The sequence below is a fragment of the Antrostomus carolinensis genome, unplaced genomic scaffold, assembly GCF_000700745.2.
Source record: "Antrostomus carolinensis isolate BGI_N321 unplaced genomic scaffold, ASM70074v2 scaffold27590, whole genome shotgun sequence".
Taxonomy (NCBI): domain Eukaryota; kingdom Metazoa; phylum Chordata; class Aves; order Caprimulgiformes; family Caprimulgidae; genus Antrostomus; species Antrostomus carolinensis.
Window position 1 is genome coordinate 23287 of NW_010286877.1, and position 27802 is coordinate 51088.

The window sequence follows — 27802 nt, forward strand, 5'->3', positions numbered from 1 at the left end:
ATGAGATATGCCTGTCACTTGTGCCACATCTCTCACTCCAATAAACCTGACATACTTTATGCACTTCACTATTTGATCACAATTGCTAGACTGTTGAAATAGAACTTTGGATCAGGGAAGGTAATTCTATGCAAATTTACAGAATTATAGCTATTCTTCAACATTAAATATTTCAAACTATTATTTAAAGAGGAGCTTAGGTGCTTAAATGTAATTAAAGGAATAAAGCTTCTAAGGAGATGATAAAATTAAAACATCTTTACTCTTCCAATAAACTAGTGCAAAAGCCATTCTGTAGGAACTGGGGGAACCAGGGTAGTTGTGTATCTGTGTGTCACTGCCCAGCAGCAGCAGCTGCCTCCACACAGAGGCAAAACTGCACATATAGTAGCAAGAAAAATGTGTAATTCTCCATTACAACTTACTCCTTTTTCTACTGCTCACTTCTTCAACTCCTTTGAAACTGTTTCCAATTCCAAGTTCAAATTTTCCAGAATCTGAGGCTTTCAAAAAGCCAATTCTTAAAAAGCTAATTAATTCCCCATAGGCTTTTTTTTTTTTTTTTTGACTCAGTAAATATTTCTGAGATTGCTTTTTGTATAATCAGTGTTAGCAGCTCATTAAAATGCACAGTATGTGTATCATTTTGAATGTGACATGGCTCAGCATGGACACTCAAGCTGCTTAAAAAGACAGAAAAGAAAAAGATGAGGATAAAATGAAAGCAAAAACCCCAGCATTTCCTTTAAGCTGACACCACACTTAAGAATTAAAGACAGGGCAGGGAGCCTTCAACCCTGCTATTAGGCAAAAAAAGTCTAATTGCTCAACGCACTGGCTGCCCCCTCCAGCCTGTATGTTTTCTGAAAAGATTTATTTTACAGAGATATTTAAGGTGCTAAAAAGATGGATTCTACCAACAGGTAATTGTATAAGGTTTTCACTATGAGGATTCTTCTTGAATTACTAATGAACAAAGTGATTTCAAAGGCCTTTAGTGTGTGCAGACACAAACAAGTAATGCCTTCATTTGGGATACTTTATTTTCCATTAAAACAAACACTTTTTAGAAAGTGTGTGTGTTATTGAGAAGAGCAGCACTCAGTTGCTAACGTGCCAGATGCCTGTAGCAGATGATGGGCAGATGGACAATAATACTTAGGACTTTTTCCTAATATTTCCCGAGTATTGTTGATGCTTGATGGCTGTAGAAAACATGAAGATTAAAAACATGACTTTGGGTCACAACAAGAAAACCCAAGATGAAGGGCTCGCTCAGTGGTGGGTGGTTGCAAAGCTGCTGTTTCACTTTAATTTGGCCTTATTTCCATTGGTGTGTGCTCCATATCGGATAAAACACACCTCTGTTCACTTACAGACAGACTATAGTGACTGACGTACTAGCAAACTGAGAGCAATGCTAAATCAGGAACTAATTAGTGACTGTGTGCACAGGAACTTCAACCACACTCTAATCCCGAGCTGTCTGGCAGGACACCTCTGAGCATCAGCACGGGCATTGCCAGGGTGCAGGGAGCAGCTCTCAGCTGAGGTTAACTGCAATAAAATAAATAAACACCCGGGGATGAGAGCACTGTGCCTCACCACAGCTCCTGGCTGTGTGGTCAAAGGGCCACAGAGAACCCACGGGCAGCGACTGCCCCACACCACTGCAAGGGATAATTCTCATCAATGGACTTGAGTCTCAGTGCCTACCTTAGAATTTCAATTAAATTAAATATTGACCGAGAAAGAACTTGCTGTCAGGTTCAGGGTGTAAAGCTTCAATTACTAAGGAAGCAGGGTCCTTGAGAATAACATCCTACCTTCATGGGGGAAAAACCCCCAGGATATGGAGATACACAGGAAAGGGTGGGGGGGTTGGCAGAAAAGAAAGAAAGAAAGAATCAAATGGATTTATTTTTTTGTTCATTGTGATAGTATGATAATAAATCCCCACTGATATGGCAAACCAGTAAGCTTTTCCTCAACCAGTAATGGTGAGCTGAAGGGCTCAACAGTAACTTGGTGTGAACATATATGCATATTTTGACTCTGCTGACAATAGACCTGCTCCAAGCAAGAGGTTGCTCTAGGGACTCACATGGGCCCCTGACGTTGCCATTACCACAAGTCTGTGGATTTGCAGCTTAGAATAGAGGAAAAAAAAAAACCAAACCCAAACAAAACAGCAACACAAAAGCTTCCTCGGTTCAGGGAACTGAGGACCTCTGCAATTTTCCAAGCACAACTGTAGGAAATGATTCTGACCCTTTTCTTGTTGAACTCCTCATTATTCTGCAACTTGCCCTGCAACACACACAGACTTCCCGTGTGTGCTCAGCATCGCTGGAGGGTTTGAGGTGCATCAGCAAGTAGCAGTTGCTCTTCGCTTGACATTCTCTAGTGCAGGGAACTTCAGAATTGCATGAAATTACCACCAGCCACTGGTCCTGGAACCCACTGAAATGTTTCCTCTTTACAGTCCTCTCCTGCTCAGAAAAACAACAGCCCAAATAACATCTTTGGTGTTTCCTGCTAAGGCTTCTCAATAAATTTCAAATTAAAAGTAATTCTGTCAATTAGAGAAAGATCTGTCTAACTAAAAATGCTGTTAAATTCATCAGATTAACAACAAAAACAAAACAAACAAAAATCTAAGAAAGCTTTTTTTGTTACATCTATCACTACTGAAACTGAGATCCGAGGATCAGAAACTTAGATGACAGCATAGCTGCTTGGTGATGCATGAAGCAAAAGAAATCACTTTTTGCTAGATATATCAGCTTTGCAAGAACCAAAAGGAATAGAGCTTCCTCTGAAGAGCTGAATGAATAAACATCAGGAATAAGAGACAGCAAGGTGTGCAGGTTAAGACTGGAGGCATTTTCTGCAAAGTGAAATTCAGCTTTTCTTATATTGATTCTACACTGAAGTCAATTCCTCTTTCTCTGAATGACTGTTAAATCAACCATTTAAATTTCCTTTTTTCGGTGAAAAACTAGTTAATGATTTATTAAGTGGTCATGGAGAAACCCGAGATCTCATAAAAAAAGAAAACATCTATTTTTCTTTAGTAAGATGTGTATGACATAGTAAACTGCTATTTCTGTTAAGCAGCACACAATCACCCTGCACGGAATTTCTGAGCTACACAGATGTTCCAGATCTCAGTCCCTGCTTCTGTTACCTGCTATTGTGACAGTGACAGCCAAGGATCACAGCAGGTCCACATCTCCTGTTAAGGGAGAGCACACAGGAGGTCTCGGGCACTCTCTCTAAAGATGCATTTGCTGGCAGAGCTGAACTGCAAGTGATTCTCCATTCAGAGAAATGTAATTTCTAGCCATAGTTTGAGGGGAAAGGGAGAGGAGAGATACAGAGTATTAGCTTGGGTTTGCCAAATGCAAGGAACAAACATGACTCTTTGAACCATTTCAAAAAAATATTTGAACAAGCACGTTATCATCTTCTCTGTGAACAGGAATTAAGTACGTTCTTAATACCAAGCAAGGGCTGAAACAACGTGCTGAACTGGGACCACCGTGTTAGCTGGTACAGGTTCCCCATTTGCTTCAAATAATTCCTCTTGGCTACAACAAAGAAAAATACGTGCCAACTGCTAGAAATCTGAAAATGATGAAGAGCAAAGAAACCACTGACTGCAAATCTCAGCTATGGTGCAAGTCACAATTTGCAGAGGCGGTGAAATTACAGAACCTGAGTCAGGTGGATGACAGCGTTAGCATGGAAAGGATTATTAGTGTGAAAGGTATTAATAGAGGATATGCAAAGAGGCTCTCCTCTCAACACTCCTGTGACTGAAGCAGAAGATTAAGTTCCTTATGTTCCCGTGAGAAAAACCATCCCCATCCTGCTGTGGCCCCAGCGCAGCCCTTTAGGAGCCACCATTCATGGTCGCCCCATCCCTCACACCAGAACAGGTTTGCAAACACACAGGTGTCCTCACACGAAGGAGGGTGTTTGCTCTCCCATTGTAATCCCTTTTTCAAGGGTCTCTAATAACATTTCTTCCCCTGCTCCTTTTAATGAATGGTAATAGAGAACACTTGATTAGAAGCCTTTCATCATTTTAGGACTAGGGGCTTTAGCTTTCTGACCTACTTTCCTTGCCAATGAAATTCCATTTTTAGCTTCAACTCAAGGTCTGAATGTTACCCAAATTCAGACCATCTGTTTTAACTGCCTACGGGCTGAGAAGTTGATCCAAGCCAGGAAGAATAAATGGAACCAATGTGTGCATATATTAAGTATTCTCAACCCTCAGTGTATTAAATAACCTACTCAGTTTATTCCCGAGTCTACATAAACATTCCTGTTTCTTTGGGCAGTGCCTGCTGTTGTTGGAAGGAATATTTACCCTACCAGTTGCTGTCAGAGACCTTCTGCTAGGTCACCTTTCTTGTGCAGGAATGAGCAGGCTATAACTGACCCCAAATCCATCTAATCTGTTGATTTGGCTTTGGTGAGGATTGGTACAGGCTGTCCAGAAGAAGTAGAGTTCCCCCCTGAGCAAGTCATTAGGGAATAACCTACCTCTCTTTCTCATTCTGTTAGAGAAGCAACAGAACTTGCATCTCCTCAGTGACCCTTTTTCATCCCAGCTGACATAACTACATGGTCTTGGTGTTAAGAGAGAGACAGCTGACCAGTCCTGTCGGGAATCTCTAGCAAATTCCCCACAGGATCTTGAAGCAGTGTTTCCATAACTCCTTGCACTGAACAGAAATCCCCCTCGGTTTTAGATGTCCTGTCCTCCCATTCCATTGCACGTTCCCTCCTGCTAGTATGAGAAAAGGGCCCAACAGTATCAGGTCTTTCTTCAGGATTTCAGAGACATCTCTCAGTCCTTTTATTACACAAAACTCAGTAACAAATGTGAATGTAGGGACTAGAACAAAATCAAAAGGCAACATTACCTAGAAAATCCCTACTAAGTCACTGCTGACCACAGCTTTACAAAAAAAACCCATCCGAATCTGAGTACTGAAGATAAGCTGCTGCTGCCAGCGCTGATGTGCATCTGCAGCACTCATCCCTCCCAGCTTGGCTGATGGGTGGAATTTCAGCAGAATATCTATGGAGGATGAGAGCATCCATGAAAACATTAACGAATAAAATATGCCAGGGAAAAAGAAAACAGTAGTGTAAAACCAAGTCAGATATTGTAGAAGTTGAATACCCAGCTGGGGAGCTGCCCAGCTCAAAACAAGGCAGAAAATAAGTATATTTAATGTAAAAGAATCCTTGCATGAAATAGGCTCTGTACTTCCCCAGACACAGCTGATTTGCTGTTCAAACTGGTCATTTGACAGCCTGTTTATGGATTCTCTTCCTTCAGAGCCATCGTGGCTCTGTTTACAGCACACCCTTCCAGGAGGCACCACAGGTCTCCTCACGTGTCAGGTTTCTCAGACACTCATCAGTGCATCCCGTTCCCTTTAGTGTATTTAAAAAGCTGACATTAACACACCAGACTGCCCGTAGGGACATGGATTACTGAGCGTGTCTGCAAAACACTTCCAAAAAACTTCTCCTAGATTTTCAAAACATCACACCAGCCCTGACTAATTAATCCTCTCAACACTTGTCCAAGACAGCTCTGAAAATACTGTTTTCTCTCTTATGGACATGGAAAAAAAAGAGTCACATAGAAAGTGGACCTGTCTTTCCCAAGGCCATAAAACAAGCCCATGACCAAGTCAGCTTCAAGAGTTCAGGAGTGCCCCATCATTGTGTCACACATCTGCATTCAGTCCATCAGATGATGCCACCACCTTGGGAGCTCCAGAGCTCACCTCTCACCTCCCCAGTGCAGAGGAATTTAGCACATCACGTGTGAAAGCTCATGTGCCTCTGCTGAAAAAGGCAACAGCATCTTTGCATTCCTGGAGGTATGAATACCTGACAGGATAAAACCCAACCGGGCAGGGAAATGGCACACGTGAGCAGCAGTCACTGTGCTCCAGGGAGCTGTGGTTTTTGATGAGGTAATTCCAGCAGGGCGGATGGAACAGCTAATGTGGCAGAAGAACCATTAATTAAACCCTATACAAAAGATCTAACTATCCCCAGCCCCCATAGCACAGCCCTTAATTCCCTCTTCATTCGTCACATGCAAAACCAAGGAAGGAATGAGTAATATTTGCTTTTGTTTTCATTGTATCATTGGAAGTGACACGATCATTATTTCACTGGAGGTTCAAAGCAGCATTAGCATGATTGCATCGGACTTGTACCTATTAAATGGAGGGACATGAGCTCCTCTGAGCTGTCAAATGCAACATACACAGCCTTGCACTGCAACAGAGACGTTCTAGCTGAATTTTACACATTTTTTTTCTCCTTTATGCAAATCAAAACATCACACAGTGGTTTACTTGCAGTACAGAAAGGATCTCTTGCACCTGGAAAGCTACATGCCAACTCCATGCTTTATTCTACCTCTTTCATGGAAAAGGCTTTCGAAATCACATTCCATTGTACAGCACAATGTTATTATTCTGTCCTTGTTGTCCTAAAAGCAGAAGCTTACAGGCTGGAGTGAAATCTTCTGACTCTACTGTGCTGGACAAAAGGTCAGAGAGATAAAGAAGCTCTCCAAGAGCTGTTAATGCCAGTACGAGGCAGAAATCTGAAATCATTTGAAGCAGCACTGTTTCTGTTTCCATCCTCCACGAGATATTTCAGCTTTCACAGCCTGTGCATGAAAACCAGAGGGTTTTGCACTACTAGGTAGGAAATGTCCATTGACTGCTTGAACACAGTGACCAGGAAAAGCACAGTTCTCCCCTGACCATTTGGCCCAGGAGCCAGCTGTCCCCGTGTTGGCTCTGTCACCTCACCCAGATCACCCAGGGCACAGCAGTGCACAGCTCTGGAGCAGGATGGGTGTTGGACCTGGTCTTCCAAGGACAGGTCTTTTACTGGTGAGAAAAAAGGGATTGGGATACGAGTTTATCAGTTTGCAATTGCACTTTTATCTCCTCTGCATCTAGAGAAACCGATGGAGACAACAGCTATACAAAAATGATCATTTCAGAACTCTGAGTCCCTCCCCAGGTGTGTGCCTTACATGGGCTGAAAAACTGACAAATAAAGAGGCTGCTGGAAAAAAGCATCCTCTGAAAAGCTGTTTCACTGTCCCCACAGAGCTGTTCCAGCTGTAGCACCTTCCAGTGTCCCTAAACCACAGCATCTTCCAGCCTTCTGGCTACAATTCCCTCTTTGTAGGGCTGCGAGTGTTGCACAGAGAGACAGGATCATCCGAGATGCTGCTGAGAGTCTATTTTTAGAGCAAGTCATTTGATGAGCTGTTCAGCACCTTATTTATTGCTGTCTCCAGCTGGGGAGCTAAGCAGCATCCAGACACCTCTGCCGCTAAAACCAGAGCTCAGAAGCAGTGACCTCTATTTGATCACATTTTATGTACTGACAGAGAGAAAAACAACAGCACATTATGCTGTCAAGGCTAATAGCTGCTAATTAGGGTGAGTGACATACGACCCCTTTTATGTCCAAAGACACAGAAGTCACAGTACAAATTAAAAAAAAAAAAAAAAAAAGTTGAAATTCTGCATTCGGTGTCTTTTTCAGTCTAAAGAGTGATCACTTAAAAGTAATTTCCTATTTTGTTTTAGGGGTTTTTTTCCTAGTTTGTCTGTTTAAGGCTTTACTTGAACTTTACATTAAGTGTGCATCAAGCATCTCGGTGTTCACAGTGTCTCCTTGGTAAGAAACAGGGCTTTGAAGGGACCCCAGAAGAAGAAAAGGGGACAAGCTGTAGCTGTGTCATTGGAAATGTGTGGGGCTCCAGAATCACTGTTGGGCACCAAAGGGATGGCAGGAGCAAGGCAGCTCCTCCTGAAGGTTGCACACCCCAGTGCTCATGTGGCAGCAGGTCTGTCTCACCTAGCCCAGCCAGTAAACAGAGCAATGCACCCAGCAACCTAAAACTGGCTCAATCTGTTGCCATCTAACTGTATTCCTGGCAAAATAAGTAGAAAAGATGTTTATCTCTAGGCATGTTCCACATCTAACCCAGCCAATGCTCAGCATCCATCAGCACAGACAGGCGTGGAACCACGTACAGGGCTGTGTTTACTGCAGGTTTCTGTACAACTCTCTTGGATTATTAATGTGTGTAACGCCGGAGCACTGCTGGGTGTTGGGTCTACTCAGAACATGGGGCACCTCCTGCTCTGAAGATCTAAGCACCTACTCAACGAAGCAGGCAAAGGATAAGCAACAAATTGACATTTCATAAATGGAGAGCCAAGGTACAGAAAGCTGAAAGGGTTTACTAGAGATCATATTAAAAGTCTACTGGATTTGCAGCCTGCCGTTGTTTTCTTACACACTGAAACATCCCTTTGAATGTTAACAGTTACCTAACTTCTGTCTTCTTGCTGCACTAATGAGATTATTGATGAATTACTTAAAATGCACTTTCTGTAGAATAAATTTTTTAGGTGACAAGTTGCCTGGTACTAAACAAATTAATGGGAAAGTTGAGTTCTCTCATTCCAGTCTGGGGAAAAGAAGTTTTGGGTTTAAAATGCCCAATTAGTAGTAACTGAAATCCAATATTTGATATTATTTGGTGCTGTATCTGTTATAAATATGCCATGTGGCCATTAGTAGTAACTCGTGGTACCATCAGGACAAAAATAGTCACTCCAGCAATTAATATTGCAGTAGCTGCATATGTCAATACAGGAGTGGAACAATTGCAACTTTATAGGTTCATTCCAAACCCCATCATAGTCAAAGGGAGACCTCCCAATAAATGCCAGGGGATCTAGATCGAGCTCCAGCTGGGTTTGACTCTGATCAAAGAGCTAGGACATTCCCAAACATTTGTATCACTGACATCAGAGCCCAATAAAGCCAGAGAACAGGGCTGCAAGTGCACGACGTGCCGTGCAAACCCAGAGGGACGAAGCCAACAGCTCCACGGTGGATCCAGAAGTGTGTTACAACTTTTGGGTCTTGTTCCAGCCAGTGCTAAATTTCTCATTGCAGTATCTCTCGTAATAGTTTTGCAAATGAAGTTCTACATCTCCCCAGCAAAATCCTCAACACTTGGAGACAGTTTGATCTTTCCTGATGGTGTTTTAAAGCACCTTCTCTGAAGTCTCAAGTAATGAGGTAACTCTCAGTCTGTGTGGAAGAACAAAACTCTCTGAGCCAGACTGTGAGCCAGACACTCCTTATTATACTTTCTACAAATGCACAGAAGGGCTTGAATGCTCGATGCTCCAGGTCACCAAGATCATGCTTGAGGCATCTGATTAATTTTCAGCCTTATTGTGTTAAGGGGCAGCAGAAGAAAAGTAAGAAAGATTTTTTTTCTTTTTTTTTAGAACAGTATTAAATGAGGCAGAAGACCTTGTCACTTAGCAAGAGCTTTTAAACTATCTTTGCATAAAGCAGCAGCTAAAAAGTTAATAGACACAAATAGCATTGTATTGATTTGAGGTATTCTGAGGAGTTTTAATGCAGGTGAAGGCAAAAGACAGATCCTACTCGGGATAATTAAGCCTTAGCTAGCGAAGTCTGAAGCATTTAAAAAAACCACAAAAACTGAAAATAACAAAGAAAAGCTGTAACTGAGCCTGGAACCAAGCCATTCCTGGGACACAGGCGAGTGTGACTGAAGTCTGAAGCATTTAAAAAACCACAAAAACTGAAAATACCAAAGAAAAGCTGTAACAGAGCCTGGAAACAAGCCATTCCTGGGACACAGGCGAGTGTGACAGCCCAGCCATGATAACCTGTCACCCAGCTGCTTGCCCACACTGTCTATCCACCAAGCCTAGAAGAAGAGCACATGGGGGACTCTCAGGAGCAAATAGTTAGCATGCTATAATTTCTGCTTTTATTCAGAGACCCTCATACCAACGAGTTCTTGAATGGGTGCAAGGAGTTCAACTGATTTTTTTTATTTTTTTATTTTTTTTTTTTAAAGGGTGTTTTGAAATAGTTGGTTTTCCCCTTGGACATAAATTATTCTTAGCACAACTAAGCTATGCTCCCAAAAGCTCTTTGTTGGTCATGTACAGATATCAAAGGTAAAAATAAATCCTCAACTGTAAATCATTTTGCTTTTCAGTATTTGCTGCATCAAACACCAGAACATCCCAAAGAATAGCGTGGAAATCCCAAACACCATCTGACAGCAACTAGGGGCTTCTCCAGATTTCGAGACCCCTGCTGTAGGCAGGTGACAAACCTGCTTGTGGTGGGATTTCACAGAGGACAACACGTCCTCCCAAGTCACAGAGTTACTTTGGGAATTCCTGTAGCCCTGTGGTTTGTACACAGTCATTTCAGTTTCAGACATTTATTTTTTTTTTAATCTATTGCTATTTGGCTGCTTGCTTTTCCCTTTCCTCCAGATGAAAATTACTTGAGTGAATATCGATATTAACATACATTTGCACACAAGCATGTAATCCGTGGCTCACTGAAAGCAAGTCTGAATTCAGCCAGTGGCTCTGCTCATCCTGTTCCTGTCGTACTCCGGGGACATTAGGTACAAACAAGACTTTTGTTACATGACCAGAAGGATCAGCGCTTGTCTGAAGGAGGGGTTTCCCTTTTTTTTCTCTTTCCCCCTCTAGTTATGGTGACATGGTGCCCAAGACAATTGCTGGGAAGATATTTGGCTCCATCTGCTCCCTGAGCGGGGTGCTGGTCATTGCTCTGCCGGTTCCAGTCATTGTTTCCAACTTCAGTCGGATTTACCACCAGAACCAGAGAGCCGACAAGCGGCGAGCGCAGAAGGTAAGTCATCCCGCGTGGCCACCTCTTCCCAAAGCTCAGCGGGAAACCTCAGCCCCTGCTTGTCCCCATGGGGTTTGTGGGACACCAGTGACAATTCTGAGCGCTGCAGAGAACACCCATCCATCCCCTCACACGTGTGCAGCCTTCCCTTCACACACAGCTGCAGCTACCCCCAGCCACAGCCACAAGCTCCTTCATTGCACACACATTTTAAACATCAGAAGTGATGGGGCTTTCATTGCTCACCTTTGCTACATACCAGTCTGAAATAAATACACACATAAACCGTTAAAGCATTAACAGGAGCTGTTTATCTTTCTGGCTGCTTGGTTGCTCTTGTCTCTCTGCCCTGGAGTTTTGAAAACACCCATCCAGAAACATGTACTTACCAGTACACACACTCCCTCAAAGCTGCAGGCTGTAATACAGGAAAAACACTGGGAATACACAAAAGCCCCTGGAAATGTCAGGGGATTACTGATCATTCCAAAATCTGAACAGTTTTTATCAGTATAAGCTTACTGATTCACTGGGAAAGTGTAACAGATTTATTATCTCTCTATCTCAGTCTGCTAAATGACACCAAAACCAGAATCAGGTTTTTACAACAACTGCAAACTAAAGGTCTGAGGTTTGGGGTTTTTTTTTTCTCCCTATGGAATGCTGTCTGCTAGAAATTCAAGACTCAGGGGACCTGATGGAGAACAGTAGTAGAAAGATGTGCTATTTCTGCTTCAGGCAAGCATCTGGGCCGTGCCTACTTCTTGCATCTCAGGGAGCTGACAGCAGAGAGCTGAGATACAAGACCTACAAAACCACAAAATTTGGCAGTCAAAACACAACGAGGAGAGTAGCAGAGACAGAACCCTGCAGGGAGGAGGTGCAGTCTCCAGCAGCCTGGGTTTTTCCTGGGTGTTACAAACACCTGCGTTAGGTTCATACATGTGAAATACCAACCTGCAATAATTTTGGGAGGTGTTTTTGAGGGAGAGTTGTTTCTGATTAGTCATGCAACACACCATAGATGAAAAAAATCTAATAAAGGTATCATAATGGAAGTCCACTTGGTACCACACACTGTTCAGTCAGCCACTGGACAGGGGGAAACCATTGTGGATCATTACCTTCATTTAATGAATTTAAGTGATTTGCAGAGTGGGTTGCCTCATGTGAGGCTGAACCCAAGCATAAGGCACCTGGGTTTAACTTGCGACAGGGACGTGTGAGGTGTCAGTGCACGGGAAGGGCTGGAGAACTCACGTGTAGATTCATTAAGAGGACAGTGTGCAATAGCCCATTTAAATAACTGCAAACTGAGAGGAAGCACTTGTCCTCCTGCAAGGGCACATCAACACAGTGAGAGACAGAACCTGCGTTACAGCACAGCCTCGGCAGCAGATAAATGGACAAGACAACTAAACAAACACGATTTGTGCATAACCATGATCACCATACAAAGAAGCTCCAGAACAGACTCCAGATCTGTGCTCTCGGAGGAGGTTGTCCCTCTCTCCAGGCAGCACACCAAAGGTTCTTGTTCTAATTCACCTTTTCCCTTATTTGTGGGACTGTGATCCACTTGGTGACAAGGAGATGTACCACCACCTTTGATGCCAATATGATTGATTGCAGCTTTTATAAGGTTTGCTGTATTGACACACACAGTGTATAATTTGCCCCTATTTGAATTTCTAATTCCCTTGATATTGGATGAATTTCTGGGTGAATAAAGTTTTCTCAAGTCAGAAGTGTGAGTAATTTTCACATGATCATCACTGCATGAGTACTAAAGAGAACAAAAGAGACAGAAGCACATTAACGTCAGCTCACTGGAGATGGTCAGGACGTACACAGGGACACTGAGAATCTGCTTTGTTAGCAGACTTGGTCCAGTATCAGCCTCCAGTGAATCGAATCCCTTCCTCAGAAACAAGAAAGTTTTAGTAATAGTTAAAACTCTGTACCTATGTAGTTAAAGGTACAAAGGCATTTGCATGGCTTTTTCAGGAAGGTTGGAAATAGCTCCTTCCATCTCCAGTCCCTGCCTATGAAGAGCTCACCAGTAGCTGCTCCTTATAAGCAGAGTTTAGAAGACACAGCTTTGAAGATTTAAGACAGACATCTTTAAGTTTCTAGTGTGCTAAATAAATTCTTTTCCTCTTTTAATTGAAAAGTAAATAATTTGTAGAGCAGGTATTACCATTAATACTTTAGAAAAAGTTCTATTTAGTTCAAGAATCACAACTGTTATAAGGTACAAGCAGGTTTCAAGATTAGGCTATAGACAACATTGATTTATTTTTTCTGAACTCAGACTGAAATTTTCTAATGAGAAGTAATAAAGGCAAAAGTACTGTCTGAGCATCAAATTGGCTGGATGTGACATCCACAGATTTGAAGGCTGGGGCATGAGGAAGCCTGGGCTCCCTAGCACAGGGCAGGTTTCTGAGGGGCTGCACTCCAGAAAACAGGAAAACACAGCACATGCAAGTTGTCCCTCTGAGTTGTGATGTGCTCAGTCTTCACTTTGTCCCTGAATTGTTGAGAAGGCACTGGTCTAGCAGGGAAAGGTATTTAAATAGCATGAAAAAAATACCTGGAGGTGGCTGTAGCTCATCAGCATGTATCCTCCAACTAACTGAGGAGAAGAGATCCTTAAAAAAAAAAAAAAAAAAAAAAAAAAAAAGAACAAAAAAACCACCACCACCCACAAAAACACAAACAAAACTAAACTACCTGTGATTTAATCACCTGGAAGATAAATTATTCTTTGCCAAAACTGACTGCAAGAGAATTAATTACAAGGAGATCTGGCAATCCTAATTTATTGTGCTGTGTCATCAAATTTTGTCTTCTGGCATCCTGCAAGGACCAGGTCAGTCTGAATGGAGGATGAATTGATCATTCCTGACAAGGTTCATTTTGGTAAAATTGTTTGGGTTTTTTTTTTCCCCAAAGACTATTTTTTTTTCTTTTTGACTGATGTGCTAAGAATAGACCTTCCTGACTTTGAAACGATGCTGTTCTTCAGTGAATGTCACAGCCTTTGGTTTTAAAGGAGAATTTGACACTTAAAGGGCTTGACAATCGAATGACTTTGTAATTCAGATAGTGCTGGAGTCTCTGCTGTGCTCAGTTTGCAGCTTAGATGCAATGTGAAGCAGACAAGTATCTGGTGCTGGTTTCAGGACTACACCTCCCACTTTTCAATCCTTGAAAGAGAAAGCAGAGGCAGCTACTAACAGCTACTGAAATGCTGCTCCTTCAGCAGCAGTAGAAAAATTAAAGCAGTTTGTTGTTTAGAAGCTAGACTGAGGGAACACAGCCCCAAGCCACAGCCTTATTCCCACCAGAGCAGGGCAGTAGAGGAGTGCAGGGCTGAGGCTGCCTGATAACACAGTAGTGAGAGGAATAGATGTGGCCTTTGGGCTTAGTGCAAAGATCCCAGGAGGACAGATTGTTCTCCCAAGGTTTACAGGAATGCTGTAGACATCTGGACTCAGAGACTGGTCAAAAATCCTGCAAGAATGATTCTTCTTGAGTAAACTCCAGCTGCTGACAGGCAATGTCTTTAAGAGGAGAACCAATACCAAAATCAAAGGCTCTGTCTTTGCACAACCAATAACATAAAAAAGGAAAGTGCCTCCCCAAAAAATCCTCAGACTACTCCAATACAGTCCAACTAATTACAGCAGTTCGACCCCATCACCCCAAGTCCCATTCCCTGGGGAAACAGGATCTGGCAATAAACTGCACAGGAGCTCTCAGAAACGTGAGTTTGCTTAGGAGGGGGCCAGTGACTGACAAATATCAACGTGCACTAGCACAGCTTTTTGGTAAGAAAAAATGGTAAGACAGAAAAAAAATACTGTAACAAGGGCAATATGGAATTACAGGTGAAGCGTTTGCGGTCGTTAGCCCCAGCTCCCTGCACAGGTAAACAGACGTGCAGATGAAGACACTGAGTCCTCAAAGGCATATTTAAAGCAGTTTTTTAACAGTCTCGGAAGGCACATGGAAGCAGAGTGGCAGCTGAAATGTTTGGAAATAGCAACAACAGCCTAAAGCAAACCAGTCTCTGGATCAGTCCCCTTAGGGCTAAAATTTAGCCAACTGATCTGCTCTGGATCTTCTCAGTTTGGAGGAGAAGTGTTCAGAAAGGGGCCTCTTGCACACTGGGGTATGCCTCCTCACATCTGCACAACAGAGGAGGGAGAAATGTAAGTGCTCCGATGCTATGAAAATACCCTGTTTAAAGTGCATTTATCGTTTAATGGATAGATTTGCTAAATGAGCCAAGATACTGAAATGGCTGATAATCCCAGAGGGATTAACATGGTTTTAGTGGCACATTTCACTGAAACTGTCATCTACGAATATAAAACTTCAGTAATCACAGCGCTTGGTTTCAGGTCTGCAGTAGATATGCTTTTGAGGACTACAGCTTCTTAGTCTGTTCATTTCATTTATTATCTGGTGGCCTCTGACTCTATGAAAACAAGCAATGTACTGCAAAAGCCTTGAAATAGACTTCTCATTTCAGACTCCAGGCTATAAGTTTCCAGGAAAGAACCAAACATCCAGATTTAGGCAAGGAAAGGGCTACCCAGGACAAAACAATTTTGCAGAGCCACTCTCACATAAAACTGTAATATAGAACTGAAAACTGTAACGCTGGCTATCAAAGAGGAGATGGTATAAATCAGGTGAAGCTGAGAAGCAGCCACATTGCCTGGGGGATGAATTGAAGTGTCCCATCACAGAGCGGGTATCAGCAGAAGAAAGGAATGACGAGGCAAGGGAGAAGCTGTATCTTTTCAGATGGAAGTCGGTGAGAGGAAGTAGATGGAGGAAGGTTATTCCAGACAGCGAGAGCTACTCGTGAGATGGTTGCACACAAGCAGCTATGACTCTGCAGACAGATGAAGAGGTAACTATGGAGATGCCTAAAAGGGGCTTAAGCCAAAAGGAAGGAAGAGTAAGGACACAAACATCTTTCTGATTGTTCCATAAGAGGCACGTTAGAAACAGCCTGTTCCAGACCCAGCCACCACTCCCAGCAGCACAGAAAACAGGACTGCAGTCAGCAGAGTGCATGAAGAGGGAAGATGGTGATGAAAAAAATGCTTAATACTAGATTTATGTCATCATCATCACCCATGAGAAAGACAGCCCACACACCTGTCAATATTGAGGCCATTATGATAATTGATTTGTTACAGAGCAGGGGAGTCAGCTTTGAAACGTTCTGTTTTTCAGCTGACACCCTAAATTTTGGAGGTGGGTTAGTGAACTTGAGAGCGTGGAACAGAACGGCCAGAAAAAGCGACTCAAGCAAAGCTGTGAGCTGTCTAAGGAGAGCTCAGCGACTGAACATGACTCAGTTCCCAGCAGGGGATGGGGTTGGGAACTTAAGGAGAGAGAGAAACAATAAGGTTAAAACTGGAGCTGGCTGACATTTAAAAATCATGTTTTTTTCAACCACAATGAATCTATGTGGAATATGTTTTCATTGTTATTGATATTTAAGTTTTTAACAGGGGAAAAAGCTTTTTTAATTATTTTTTAGAAAAGAGATTTCATTTTTACTGGGGTAAGTACCTCTTTCTCTTCCTCCTCCGTTTCCTGTTTAGTGTTTGTCACATTCCCTCATGCACCTCAGGGGGGAAAAAAACAAACAAATAAACCAACCAGGGATCCTCCCTCTCTTCGTTCATATCATCCAGGAAAGCAAAATGGCATTTCCATCAGTTCAGCTAGTTCAAATTCCCTGGGTCCCAAATTGCCTACAACAACTAGATGTCTCCTCTGAAAGGAAGGATTGAAATCAGCGAGCTAGAGCTTATAGGTTCAGCCTCCAAAGTGAGCCCATACATCTAAATATTAAGCTTGTTGTCAATGATGGCCCAATGCCCAGATGAAACACTTTCCACACACATCCAGAAGCCACTCTACATTTCTTTCATGCCTTGAGGTCCTTTCACATCATAGCCAGATAACAGCCTGCAATGTGCAAGAACATGACTAATCCATCCTCGGGGCCCCTCCTTGGCCATCTCAGCAAGAGGGTGTCCCCTTTCCCCACCTGGTGACAGCCAGGGTTGTGTGTGGCAGCCTCTGTCCAGATGGCTCCATTATGTAGCACAGTTGGTAGCATTTGTCACGGCTGATGTTGCCCGCTTCATCCCAGATGTCTAAATAAATGCAAGCTGAAATCGCCCCGGCAAGCAGACCTGCATGCAAAACGTTCAGCCAAAAAAGCTTTGGGAAGCCCTGTCCTACTTTGGAACTGGGTTCTGGTGATCAGATTCTTTGCTGCTGCCTTTAGTAACTAGTTATTTTACCACTCTGCCTAAGGAATACAGAACCGAGTGGGCTCCCATGCAGTTCCCAGCCTACGTACCGAATACAGCCCAACCCTGCACCAACTAACGTACAGCTGTGTCTAGATTAATGGATAGAGCCACTGGGTCAGAAAAAAAGATAATTAAAAGTGGGTGTAAATGGTAGTAAAGCTTATTGCAGTTACTAATTTGTACCATGACAGCGATATGCACATGAAGAACAACATTTGTTGCTGACACATGGCACTGGGATGGCAATACAGGTCTGAGTCCTCGAGTCACACATGTCAGATGGATGGGAACACTCTGCAGTCTACCAGCACATCTCTCAAGGGCCACTGCAGAATTTCCCTGCTTACACACTGCCAGATGTCTTAACACAGCCCAACTTGAGAAGTCCTTGCTCCGCTCCTCCCACTCCACCAGCAGCAGTAATCTGCAAAGCCTGACTCAGAACAAGCCTTTGCTGTTCGAAGGTCATGAAAATCCCATCAAACAGTAACTGCTGATGACTTCAGCATCACATCAGGCTCTAAAATAGCATGGGGCAAGCCCTCGCTGGCCTGAAGAGAAGCCTGACATCCTCTTCTGCATCCCCACTACAGCCAAGCTCACAGTCTTGACAGACTCTGACGCTGCAGCAGCATTGCCCTTCTAGACATCTCTCTCTAGAGCTCAGGTTTTTCTATGCATAATGCTCAGATAAATCCACTTCTCCTGGCTTGGAAGCTCCTTGCAGAGTTAGTTTACATACACGTACAAGATCATAAAGTGAAACCATTTCATGGTAATACTATTGATACCCAGGATTTAAAATTTACCCATCTGAGCTCCTGCACTAGCAGTTCTTGCTGACTCACCAAACAAGGCAGCAGAAATGACAGCACGTGCTTTCCTCACCAGTCATGGGTCGCAAGCAGAGCAACAGCAAACGCTGGCAAATAATGGGCTGTGAGCAGGCAAGGGAATCAAGACTGTGCATACAGCTTACAGATAATTAAAAAAAAATTCTATATGGGGAAATCACAATCTGCCTGTGAGTACTGTGGAGGAAGAAAAAGCAGCTCAATCCACCAGACAAATTGTTCCATAGGAAGCAGTTCCTCGTTTCTCCTCTTTGGCTCTGTACGGTAGAACCCTTCTGCTCCCCACACAGCCACTGCCAGTAATTCCAGCCCCCTGTTCTCCGTGGAAGCACAGCCACTGAGACCCAACTGAGCATTAACTCCCAACAAATGCATCTTAAAGAGCAATTCTGCACATTGGCCATGAGCTCCATACCCAGGCGCCACAGCATTTCTGTCCACACACGAGGCATCAGCTTCGTTAGCAATTGAGTCAGGACAATGAGGAGCCGTTCTCATAGGGATGTGCAGTGATGCTGGAACACACAGTGACGCTGGGACACACAAGCAAGGGCCAGAGGAGCTCGTAGCCATGGCGACTCGTGGCTTTCTGCCGACAAAGTGGGAGCCCCAGCACCCAGGACAGCATGTCGGGAAGGCTTCTCCCTCTGCATCTGCCAAAGCAAGGCAGGCAGCCAATGTGGTGTTGCTGTCAGCATGGGGATGTGAGCAGAGAGACATGTTCTCCTAAGCCTTCACTTATCAAATAGTACCATGGGATGGGTTTGTGATGGATTATCCCCCCCCTCCCCAAGAAGCCTAATGCAAGAGATTTGTCCCCAGAGACCCCAGGAGCAAGAGGAACAACTAAGAGCAGCCTGAGTAAGAAAACTAACTGCATAGCACAGCAACTTTATTGTCAGTTGGTGACTTCTGAACAATTGTTGTTTGCCAGCAAGCAACACTTCTCAATTAATGCTGAAAGCTCGTAGCACAGAGAAGCAGGATGGAGCAGAGCTCCCAGTCCTACCTCACCCAGAGCAACAGCATTGCCCACACTGATGCTCAACCCCATTCAGTCCCCTTGCTGCCACGGGGACCTGCCTGTTGGACACAACACATGCTCTCACCACCAGTGAGCAGGCAATAAGGCAAGAAAACAGCTCTGCCATCATCTCTTCCCCTTGGGCTTCATTCCACAGGGGACAATGAAGGGCACGAGCTTTGCCAATTTGTTTATTTTTTAACTTGAGTTTCATGCAGTGGTTGTGGTTGTCATCTCCATCTCCCTCCATGTTTTCACCATTGTCCTCAGGAAGGTGTGAGCAGCACTCTATGCTACCCACAGACCTCCACACCATTAATTAGTGTTCATATATCAGGCCTAGTAAGTTGGCATGTGACACTAGATAAAATTCTGTTAATTTCTCCATCCCCTGAATACTTTATAGCTATTAATTAGGGGTGTGAGCTGTGTGAAAGATGTTCTAAAAGTGAGATCTGGAAATGCAGACAGACAGATAAATCTCAGGCAGACAGATGCTCATCACACTTTGCTTGCAGTGAAAGACAGAATCTCATTTTGTAATAATGGAGAACAGCAGCTTCTCTATTAATGATGCAGAAAAACACAAGGCTCTTTTCTTGAGAAGATGTTTATTAAGTAATGTGTTTCTAGACAAATTCTGACATCCTAATTTACACCCCGTAATACTTCACTTCCAACTCCCACTACAATTGGTACGGCACCTCTTTGACCATGCATCCCTGAAGTGATTTTGACCCAAGCTCTAAAAATCTGTTATGGCATTAAGAATACAAAAAAAAAGTATGTAGGAATTTCTTATTACTATTTCAAGAGGCAACCTTCAGAAGTCACAAGAGCTAACGCTGTCAGTCAGCTGGACTAGTAGCGTGGGAATCTCAGCATAGAGGAAGCTTTGAATTTCAGCCAAGATGCAGTGACTGTGTAGAATATTTTTCAACCAAGGCAAATATGTCCATAAGGTCAATTCTTATAGAGATCAAGGTCTGACTGTAACCCTTACTGAGCAGATGGATAGATGGATAACTAAAAAAAGATATTAGAAATAAGCAGGGCATCTACAGAGGATAAAAATATGAAATGGCCTCCAAAAAAGTTACTTCTTAGATGTAAAGCAGAGGAATAGAGTTAAAATTGTCAAACTCTGCAAAAAATGAAGTTGATTCTATTCTTTCCTGTAGAATGCAGCAAACACCAGAAAGGGAGTGGTCTACATAGAAAGAAAACATCAATCCAAAGCCAGCCGAGTAAAACTGGTAACAAAAACACACAGGCTGGAAATCAGAAGAAATTTTCTAAATCGTTCTAAAATAAAAGCCCAGCTGGAGTAAGAGTTTCACTCAGTTAAAGCCAGAGCTTGTTAAGTTCAAGGTGAAGACGTAGAGAGGGGAGTTTGCAATAGGAACTGACTGGCCTTGGTGCTCCAGGGGCTTCCTGACCATCCTGCATTTCTCCCTGCAAGTTTTGGATATTACAACTCTTGTTTCAAAGTTCTGTGTTTAATCAGCCAGCGTATCTCAGACTGGGAGAGGAGGCGAGACCCATTAAACTCCACACTCTGTGCATTGTTCTATAAATAGATCGAACATCATGTTCTTTGGTGTTGGAAAAGATTAAACGATATAGTGCATTTGAAATGATGCTCTGTTGCTTTAATGGTGCCAGGGGTAAGGTAGGATTAAAAGGAGAGCCACAGAGGAGAGGAGGTGAATCTTTCATCTCTGGGAAGTAATGAAGAGGCCCAAAATAAGATCAAGGTCTGACTCTAAGTGATTCTATCAAATTATATAGGAATATAATGAGTTCTACACTATCTGATTTCCATATGCAGTTCTACAACATCTCCCCCGAAGCAAAAATGACAGAATATTTAAAGATTTGAGAGGAAGAGAAGTCCAAATGCATGTGCTTTTTTCCTTAGAGAGAAAAAAGGTTAAAATGACAGAAAGATGGTCTGTAGAAACGAACTTTTCTAACGCTGCTGTAACTCCGCTGCCTGCCTATTAGAACAGCCAGATGGAACCATGGCTAGCAGAATAACAACCAGTACTTATTATATGGGCCATTTGCTTTTTAAACAGCCACTATTTCACTCAGTGCTCAAACACATGTAATATCCCCGAGTCCTCATTTGGCTGTCCAGCCTGCTTCCAGGCTTTGTTAAAGATGGCATTTCAGCTTCCCGGAGCTGTAAGTAGGGCAGACGATCAGTGTTGCCTGCTTATATTGAGGAAAGCATTCCACAGCCAGTAGATTCATTTAATTTCTTGTCCACTATTATTTTTGAATGTTCTTTTAAAAATGAAGACTTTTCCATTTTCTGCTCAGTAAGGAAAAACTACCTCAATGGCCTGGGGAGCTATTTTCCATCATATGAAGGTTACATCCCTTCCCTTTCCAAGTTACATATGCACACTGAGTTCCCACTCAGAAGTACAAACTGAAGTCTTTGCTGAATTCCTTCCTGAATTTTATGTTCAAGTTATTCAAAGGTACCACAGATAAGATCATTTTAGGGAAGTGAGAACATAACTACAAGAAAATACTTTAAAGAAGAGAAGACTCAGAGGGATCTTATTAATGTATACAAATATCTGAAGGGAGGGTGCAAAGAGGATGGAGCCAGGCACTTTCAGTGGTGCCCAGTGACAAGACCATCCAAACATCAGGGAACACTTTGTCAGTGTGAGAGTGACCAAGGACTGGCACAGGTATGCCAGGGAGGTTGTGGAGATTCCATCCTTGGAGATATTTAAAAGCCATCTGGACACAGCCCTGGGGAACTGGGTCTAGTTCACTCTGCTTGAGCCTGCATCTGGATTGGACTAGATGATCTCTGGAGGTCACTTCCAGCCTCAGCCATTCTATGGAGGATAATGCTAACAACAGCTCCAGTCCAAAGAGGAAGCAGGATTGGATGTAGGACCTGTAGTACCTGACATACACGTACTCCATCCATCTCCTTGCACAAAAGCACAGAAGATCTGGAAAGCTGAAGATGTCTGGCAAATATGAAATTATGTCATAGGTTGTAACTTAATAGTTTATTATATCACAAAAATCAAGAGTGAACATTATCTCCATGCGAACTGAAAATAGTTTATAGATGAAAATCATCAATAAATAATAATTAGCTGTTTCCTTGGCCTGCCATCTGGTAAGCATTTTTCCTAGCCAGCAACTCTTGCTCCTTGCACTTCTCCAAAGCAGCTAGAAGATGAAGACAGGCTATCCTTTCTTCTTTGTCAGTCCCTTTGGGAAGTGTAGGCACCCAGGATGCTGACAGCCAGTTACATTATCCTCCCCACTGTCCCTCAGCACTCCACATGGGCTTCACTGCCCTTCCTGCTTGTTCCGAGTCTCCAGTTTCTTAAAAAGCAGTAAGGAGCCAGAAGCTGTTGAGACCTGCCTTCCATCCTGCTCTCAGAAACACGTGGTTCTCCAAGATAACCAAATTAATCATTCTAACCTGTAAGTGGCTGTCATTAGTATTATTATTTTCATCATATAAATTATCTTCCAGATTAGGTCATATGCATTTTGAGATCCTCTGGTTTCCTAGCAACTCCTCTTACCACTCCACATGCAGACACAGTGTGCCTCTTTCTCCTCCTTTTTTAGACTCTCTGTACAGGGGTTATATTCAGTAACAGTGATCTCAGGCCTGGCCCTAATGACCTTTAGTCTGTCACGTTTGTGGGATAAGATGCAGAAGACAGCTCTGCCCCCCAAAGACATTTGCAGCAGATGGCCAGAAAAACATGGTCCTCCACTTCTGTCCTGCAGACCAGCAGTACTGAGCGCTACAGGACAGGGATGACAAAGACATACCCACGCGTGTTAAAAACTGGCAGAGCATGGAAGACCCCATCAGCCTAATTCTCCAGCTTTCTGACAGCAAAATATGTGACGGTATATAGGACAGCTCCCTGCGAAATACTGCTGCTTCAGAGCTCACCTGGGGTGCCCTAAGCTCGAGGTTTTTGCCTCTAATTTACTCCTCCAGACATCTGCCAGCCAGCCAAGTCCAGACTGATGCATTCCAACAGATAACACAAACTCCTCCGAAGCGGCCAGCTTTACCTGCTGCCACGCCGTGACCAGAGTCTGACAGTGCTGCCAGGTGCCCTTCACATCCTCAATTTGCTCAGTCACATAAACCAGAGTCAAACCTCTGCTGCAGATGTCAGAGGGGAGCACTTGGCTGCACTTAAACCCTTCGTGACTGACAGGCGCGATCAAGGTACCACATCCTGCATAAACTCCTGACATGTCCCCAGATATCATGTAAAGCTGGTATCACTCGATAGATGTGCTTTCCAAATAATGCACGTTTAAACACAGACTTTCACATAAAAACAGGAACTTTGGGTTTAGAGCTGTTTCTACTCCAGTGTGGGAAACCGTCTGGAGGGCCAAACCAGTTTTAGGCACCAGTTTTTAATTAACTTCTCTAGCTGAGTTAATCAAGATATCTACCAAATTTAATCATGATGGGGGCACAGAATTAGGCAACGTGACTATCCCAGACAGTCTTTTGGGTAAGGAGAACAGGATTCACTTCTGTCCTGCCCCACTGACATTTTTTAAAATAACAACGTCTGTTCTAAACTACAAAAGCTATGGGGCTTAATTATTTAGATAGCTAGTGGCCCTGTTTCAAAGAAGAAGAGAGAACAGACCTCAGAAATGAACCATCTCCAGTCCACGTGGAGTACAACTATTAATATTTGATCCCCTGCTAGCCTGGAGGCAAAGGGAATAATGTTCATTACCACAGCCTAAGACTGAATCCACTTTAACAATTGATTGAACTGAAGATGAGGATGAAACCTTTCCCGCTGTAGGCGAGGTAGGTAAACTGGGGGATTCTCATAATTCCTGCAGCAAAGGAGCCAATATTCTGTCAGGCACAGAAAGGAAATGGAAGTCTTCTGTAGTTGCCACCAGAGCCTGACTATAAAGACCATCACTGGATCCAATATCCAGTCCTGATTAGAGAAGAAATAAGATCATTGTGAAAAGTAAGAGTTACATACTTGCAAATGGAAGAAGTAATTTAATGGAAGTGTATTTAACAGGAACAGAGAGACAATGCTGTGTAACTGGGGAACGGAATATCCCTCAGTCCCTTGTCCTCTGCTCTCTCCCCATAACACATCTTCAACAGAAGTAGTCTCTGCACGTTTTGTTCCAGATTACAGTCTCAGGCCAGTGTTATTTGGGGCTGAGAGCAACACAGTAGTTTGGGAAAATCTTCAGGAAAACTACAGATCCAATTTCAATTTCCTGTTGTATCCTCAGTCTGTCCTGCACATACAGCTTGTGCCCCTTTCACAGGGTGACCAGAGAGCCCTGGGAGGTACCTCGGCTCCAGCACAGAGTAAGTTTCATCAGATATTTCACTTTCATGTACTGACTTGGAGTCTTAACATTAAAATGGGACAGTGAAATCTAGGTGAAGTATAGATAAGAAAGTCAATTTTGGATGTCCCCATTTTGGGGTGTCAAAAGAAGACCTATTTTTCAGACTGGTCATAGTCTGTGTCACCTAATTAAAGCTGCAAACTAGTATCCTGTACATGTCTTTGCCTGAGAAGTAGTTGTCTGCTTAAGCAGAAGCTCTTAAGGTTAAACAAAATCTTTCAAACACTGAGGGCCAGAGTCACTCACGCATGTACAGTAATAGAGCTCCTGGAATTATTACCCTCTCTGGACCCACTGCAGATATTTGCCTCTTGGCTTTACTCTTCCTACAGTGTATACCCATTAGAACCTCTAATTAGAAAGGAAAATCACGAGTTCCATGTTATTTAAAAGATTATGCAGCATTTTAAAATACAGCACAATGTAATTATTTTTTAATAGCCAAAGCTATTTCATGTATTTACTTTTAATGGCGTTTGAGTCATAAATTAACAGTAGAAAAGAAAGAGGCAAATCAGCACTTGACAGAGAAGCAGGCAACAATTGAAAAGAAAAACCAAAATGCTAAAAACTGTGTGATTAAAAAGGAAGAGGGCTTTATTAGTATTTCTTGCTTGCTTTATTCTGGACTGGTTTTTATCATTTAACTTGTCCACCCAGTGGTCAAGATAGTCAGGGATGAATAAAAATGAAGAGAGTTGAACATCTGTGCTGCTGCAGAGTGAATTCTGTCAGTTTGTCAAGAGATACATATTTTTTGACAGTGTCTTGTGTTATCAGATACCAAAGCTACACACTCCACTGCCACTGCAGAGGCCAGAAGGAACAACCACGGTGCCTTTCTCTACAGCAGGATGATGAACAAAGACTTTTTCATCAGTATTTCCCAATATTAATTTAACAACCTGTGCTACCTGACTGGTAAGGGGAGCAAGTTACCAGATCTCCCTCTCGGCTCTGCTCCTCCAGAATGCCTGTTACCCCCCACTTGGGCTGCAGCAGCATCCCCACCATCACTGGGGACCGGGTGTCCCCGTGCTAGCTGTGGTACAAGCAGAGCAAGTGTCACCACAGATGTCAGAGCACAGAGCTGAGAGATAAACAGAGGATTAAACAACCAAGCATTGTTTGTTTAGAAATAACTAAAGAGAGGAGGTGAGCCATGGAAAGGACACACATGCAGAGCATGTACACAGCCTTGTCCTGTCCATGCACCCCTTGTATTTCACCCCCAGGCTTTTTCAGGTACAAGGAGAACCTGGTATGGCCAGCACAGGACCAATGACTTGGTGTGCCAAGGTATAACTTCAGCTCGTTTGCTTCCTCCACAGAAAGCCCGGCTTGCGAGGATTCGAGTGGCCAAGACAGGCAGCTCCAACGCGTACCTGCACAGCAAGCGCAACGGCCTCCTGAACGAAGCCCTGGAGCTGACGGTGAGTGCTGAGACAATATCTCCTTCCACAGTTGGAGAAGTTCCCTATTCCCACTCTCCTCCCTCCCCTTCTCTCTCTGTTGCCACCCAACTGCTCATTTCCCAGCACAGCAGCAGCACTCCGGGAATGACGTTACGCTGCCATTGCGCTCTCATGTACTGTGTGTGCTGTTGGAGGCACAGCTGGAATCCAGCTGCAAGACTGCATGGGAGGAAAAAAAGCTTCCTGGGATCCTTCTTGAGCTAGGAAAGGATCCAACCTCCCAGCCATGACCAGGTTCACCTCTCCCTCAAAGCTCTCTGTGCTATGGAGCTGTTCTGATTTACACCACCCAGGGTCTGCTGCTCTCTTTCAACATACAGTTATTTACTGTCCAGAGTCTCCCTCTAACACAGACTGTGTGATCGTGTCCAACAGGACAGGAACACATTCCCTAGCTCCTGACTCAGGCAGTGTGGTGGTGGGTTTATTTTTAACAGAAGGGCCACTGGAGGTTAATACTAGCTATTCACAAGAATAAAAGTTTTAAGTGCGTCACATTGCTCAGCAGAATCAGTGAAAATGAGAGGAGGTTATTACATTAAGCCTGATCAACACCAGAGCAGGTATTAGCACATTTCATGGATTTCATTTCAAATAAATCAGCCTTTCGTGCACGTGGGGAGCAAAGAGCAAGATGAAGAATGCTTAATTGAGCCACCAGAGTCACCTGGCACTTGTTCATGCACCCTTACTTGGGGCTTAATCCTTCCAGTGTCTACTATTTTCCCTGCCACATATCCTCGTGTTTGTAAAAATCAAAGCTTAAAAAACCTTTCCAGCTCATGGTGAAAGCTGCTCCCTAGGACCCGAGCCCACTCCTACCCACGTTCAGTGGGTACAGCACACGGAGAACTTGTGCAGCACCTGATTTTGCACGCAGGAGCTGCTCAGTGCAGACAGAGAGAGAAACACAGCCCTTTAAAACTGGAATAGTTTTTAAACTGACTTTACAGAAGCACTTCCCATACAGCACAGATCTGGAAGGTAGGATGCCCAGATCAGTTTCTGTTCTCCCCTCCAAAACAAGTTTGATCCTTCTGACTACACATCTAACGTTGTCTCCTGCTCTGTGAATGGCAGCGACACTCCAAAAATCTGTTTCTTGAACCATATGTTGCTGTTGAACAGTTGAAGAAACGTTTTTTTATCAAGAATATGAGAGACCAGGAGGACTGATCACTCCTCGTCCAGAGCCTTGTCCCCATAAAGGGAAGGCTCAGGACTGGGAAGCCAGCTCAGACCAGATTCTGCTATTTCATTACCCAGGAATGTGCAGAAATTTGACTACAAATTTAAAATTTCCTTTTGAGCTTTAGATTTCCAGTTTTTAAAAACACCAGAAGAGCTTAGCAGGGACACTCAGTTTGCACTTGATCTTCCAGGCTGTCATCCCAACAAGAATCTCCTCACTTCTCTTCTCAACCAAAACTCCCTGCCAAGACCACTCACAGAAGAGCAGATGACGCACCAATGCTTAAGTCAAAAACGCAGGAGACCGAGAGAAATATTTGGCTGAATGGGTTCATTTCCTGGCACTTGCCCAAAAATAAGGGGAAGAAGGGTCATTTTGTTGGCTACAAAGCTACTGTAGACACAGGAAGGAAAACAAAAACATTTCTAAAAAGGTTCCAGAGGATTTTTTTTTACCCCTTAATAACTAAATTTAGATATATGGTAGCACCTCGATCAGTTTTGCCCAAGCTTTTTTGGGTGCAACTTGCTTTCTGGTGGGCTCACACCTCTAAATGCCAACATGACTCCCACACAGCCCAGTGAAATCCACAAATCCTACTTTGAAAAGCACTGGATATTGTGTACACATGTAAGAATATATGCCCACCCTAAGGAACTTCCTGC

At 43.4% G+C, this 27802-nt stretch overlaps 1 protein-coding gene across 1 annotated transcript in view; it reads left to right on the forward strand.

Annotated features, from left to right (window-relative positions):
- Nucleotides 1–10646: 10646 nt before the first annotated feature.
- The window catches only part of LOC104532421 (potassium voltage-gated channel subfamily D member 3), a gene marked incomplete at its 5' end in the record, with an annotated part of 29407 nt that continues 12251 nt past the window's right edge, over nt 10647–27802 (forward strand). The window contains 2 exons of the mRNA XM_010177632.2: nt 10647–10809; nt 25802–25903. Of these exons, the coding sequence (XP_010175934.1) occupies nt 10647–10809; nt 25802–25903 (265 nt within the window). The remainder of the gene's footprint in view (nt 10810–25801; nt 25904–27802) is intronic.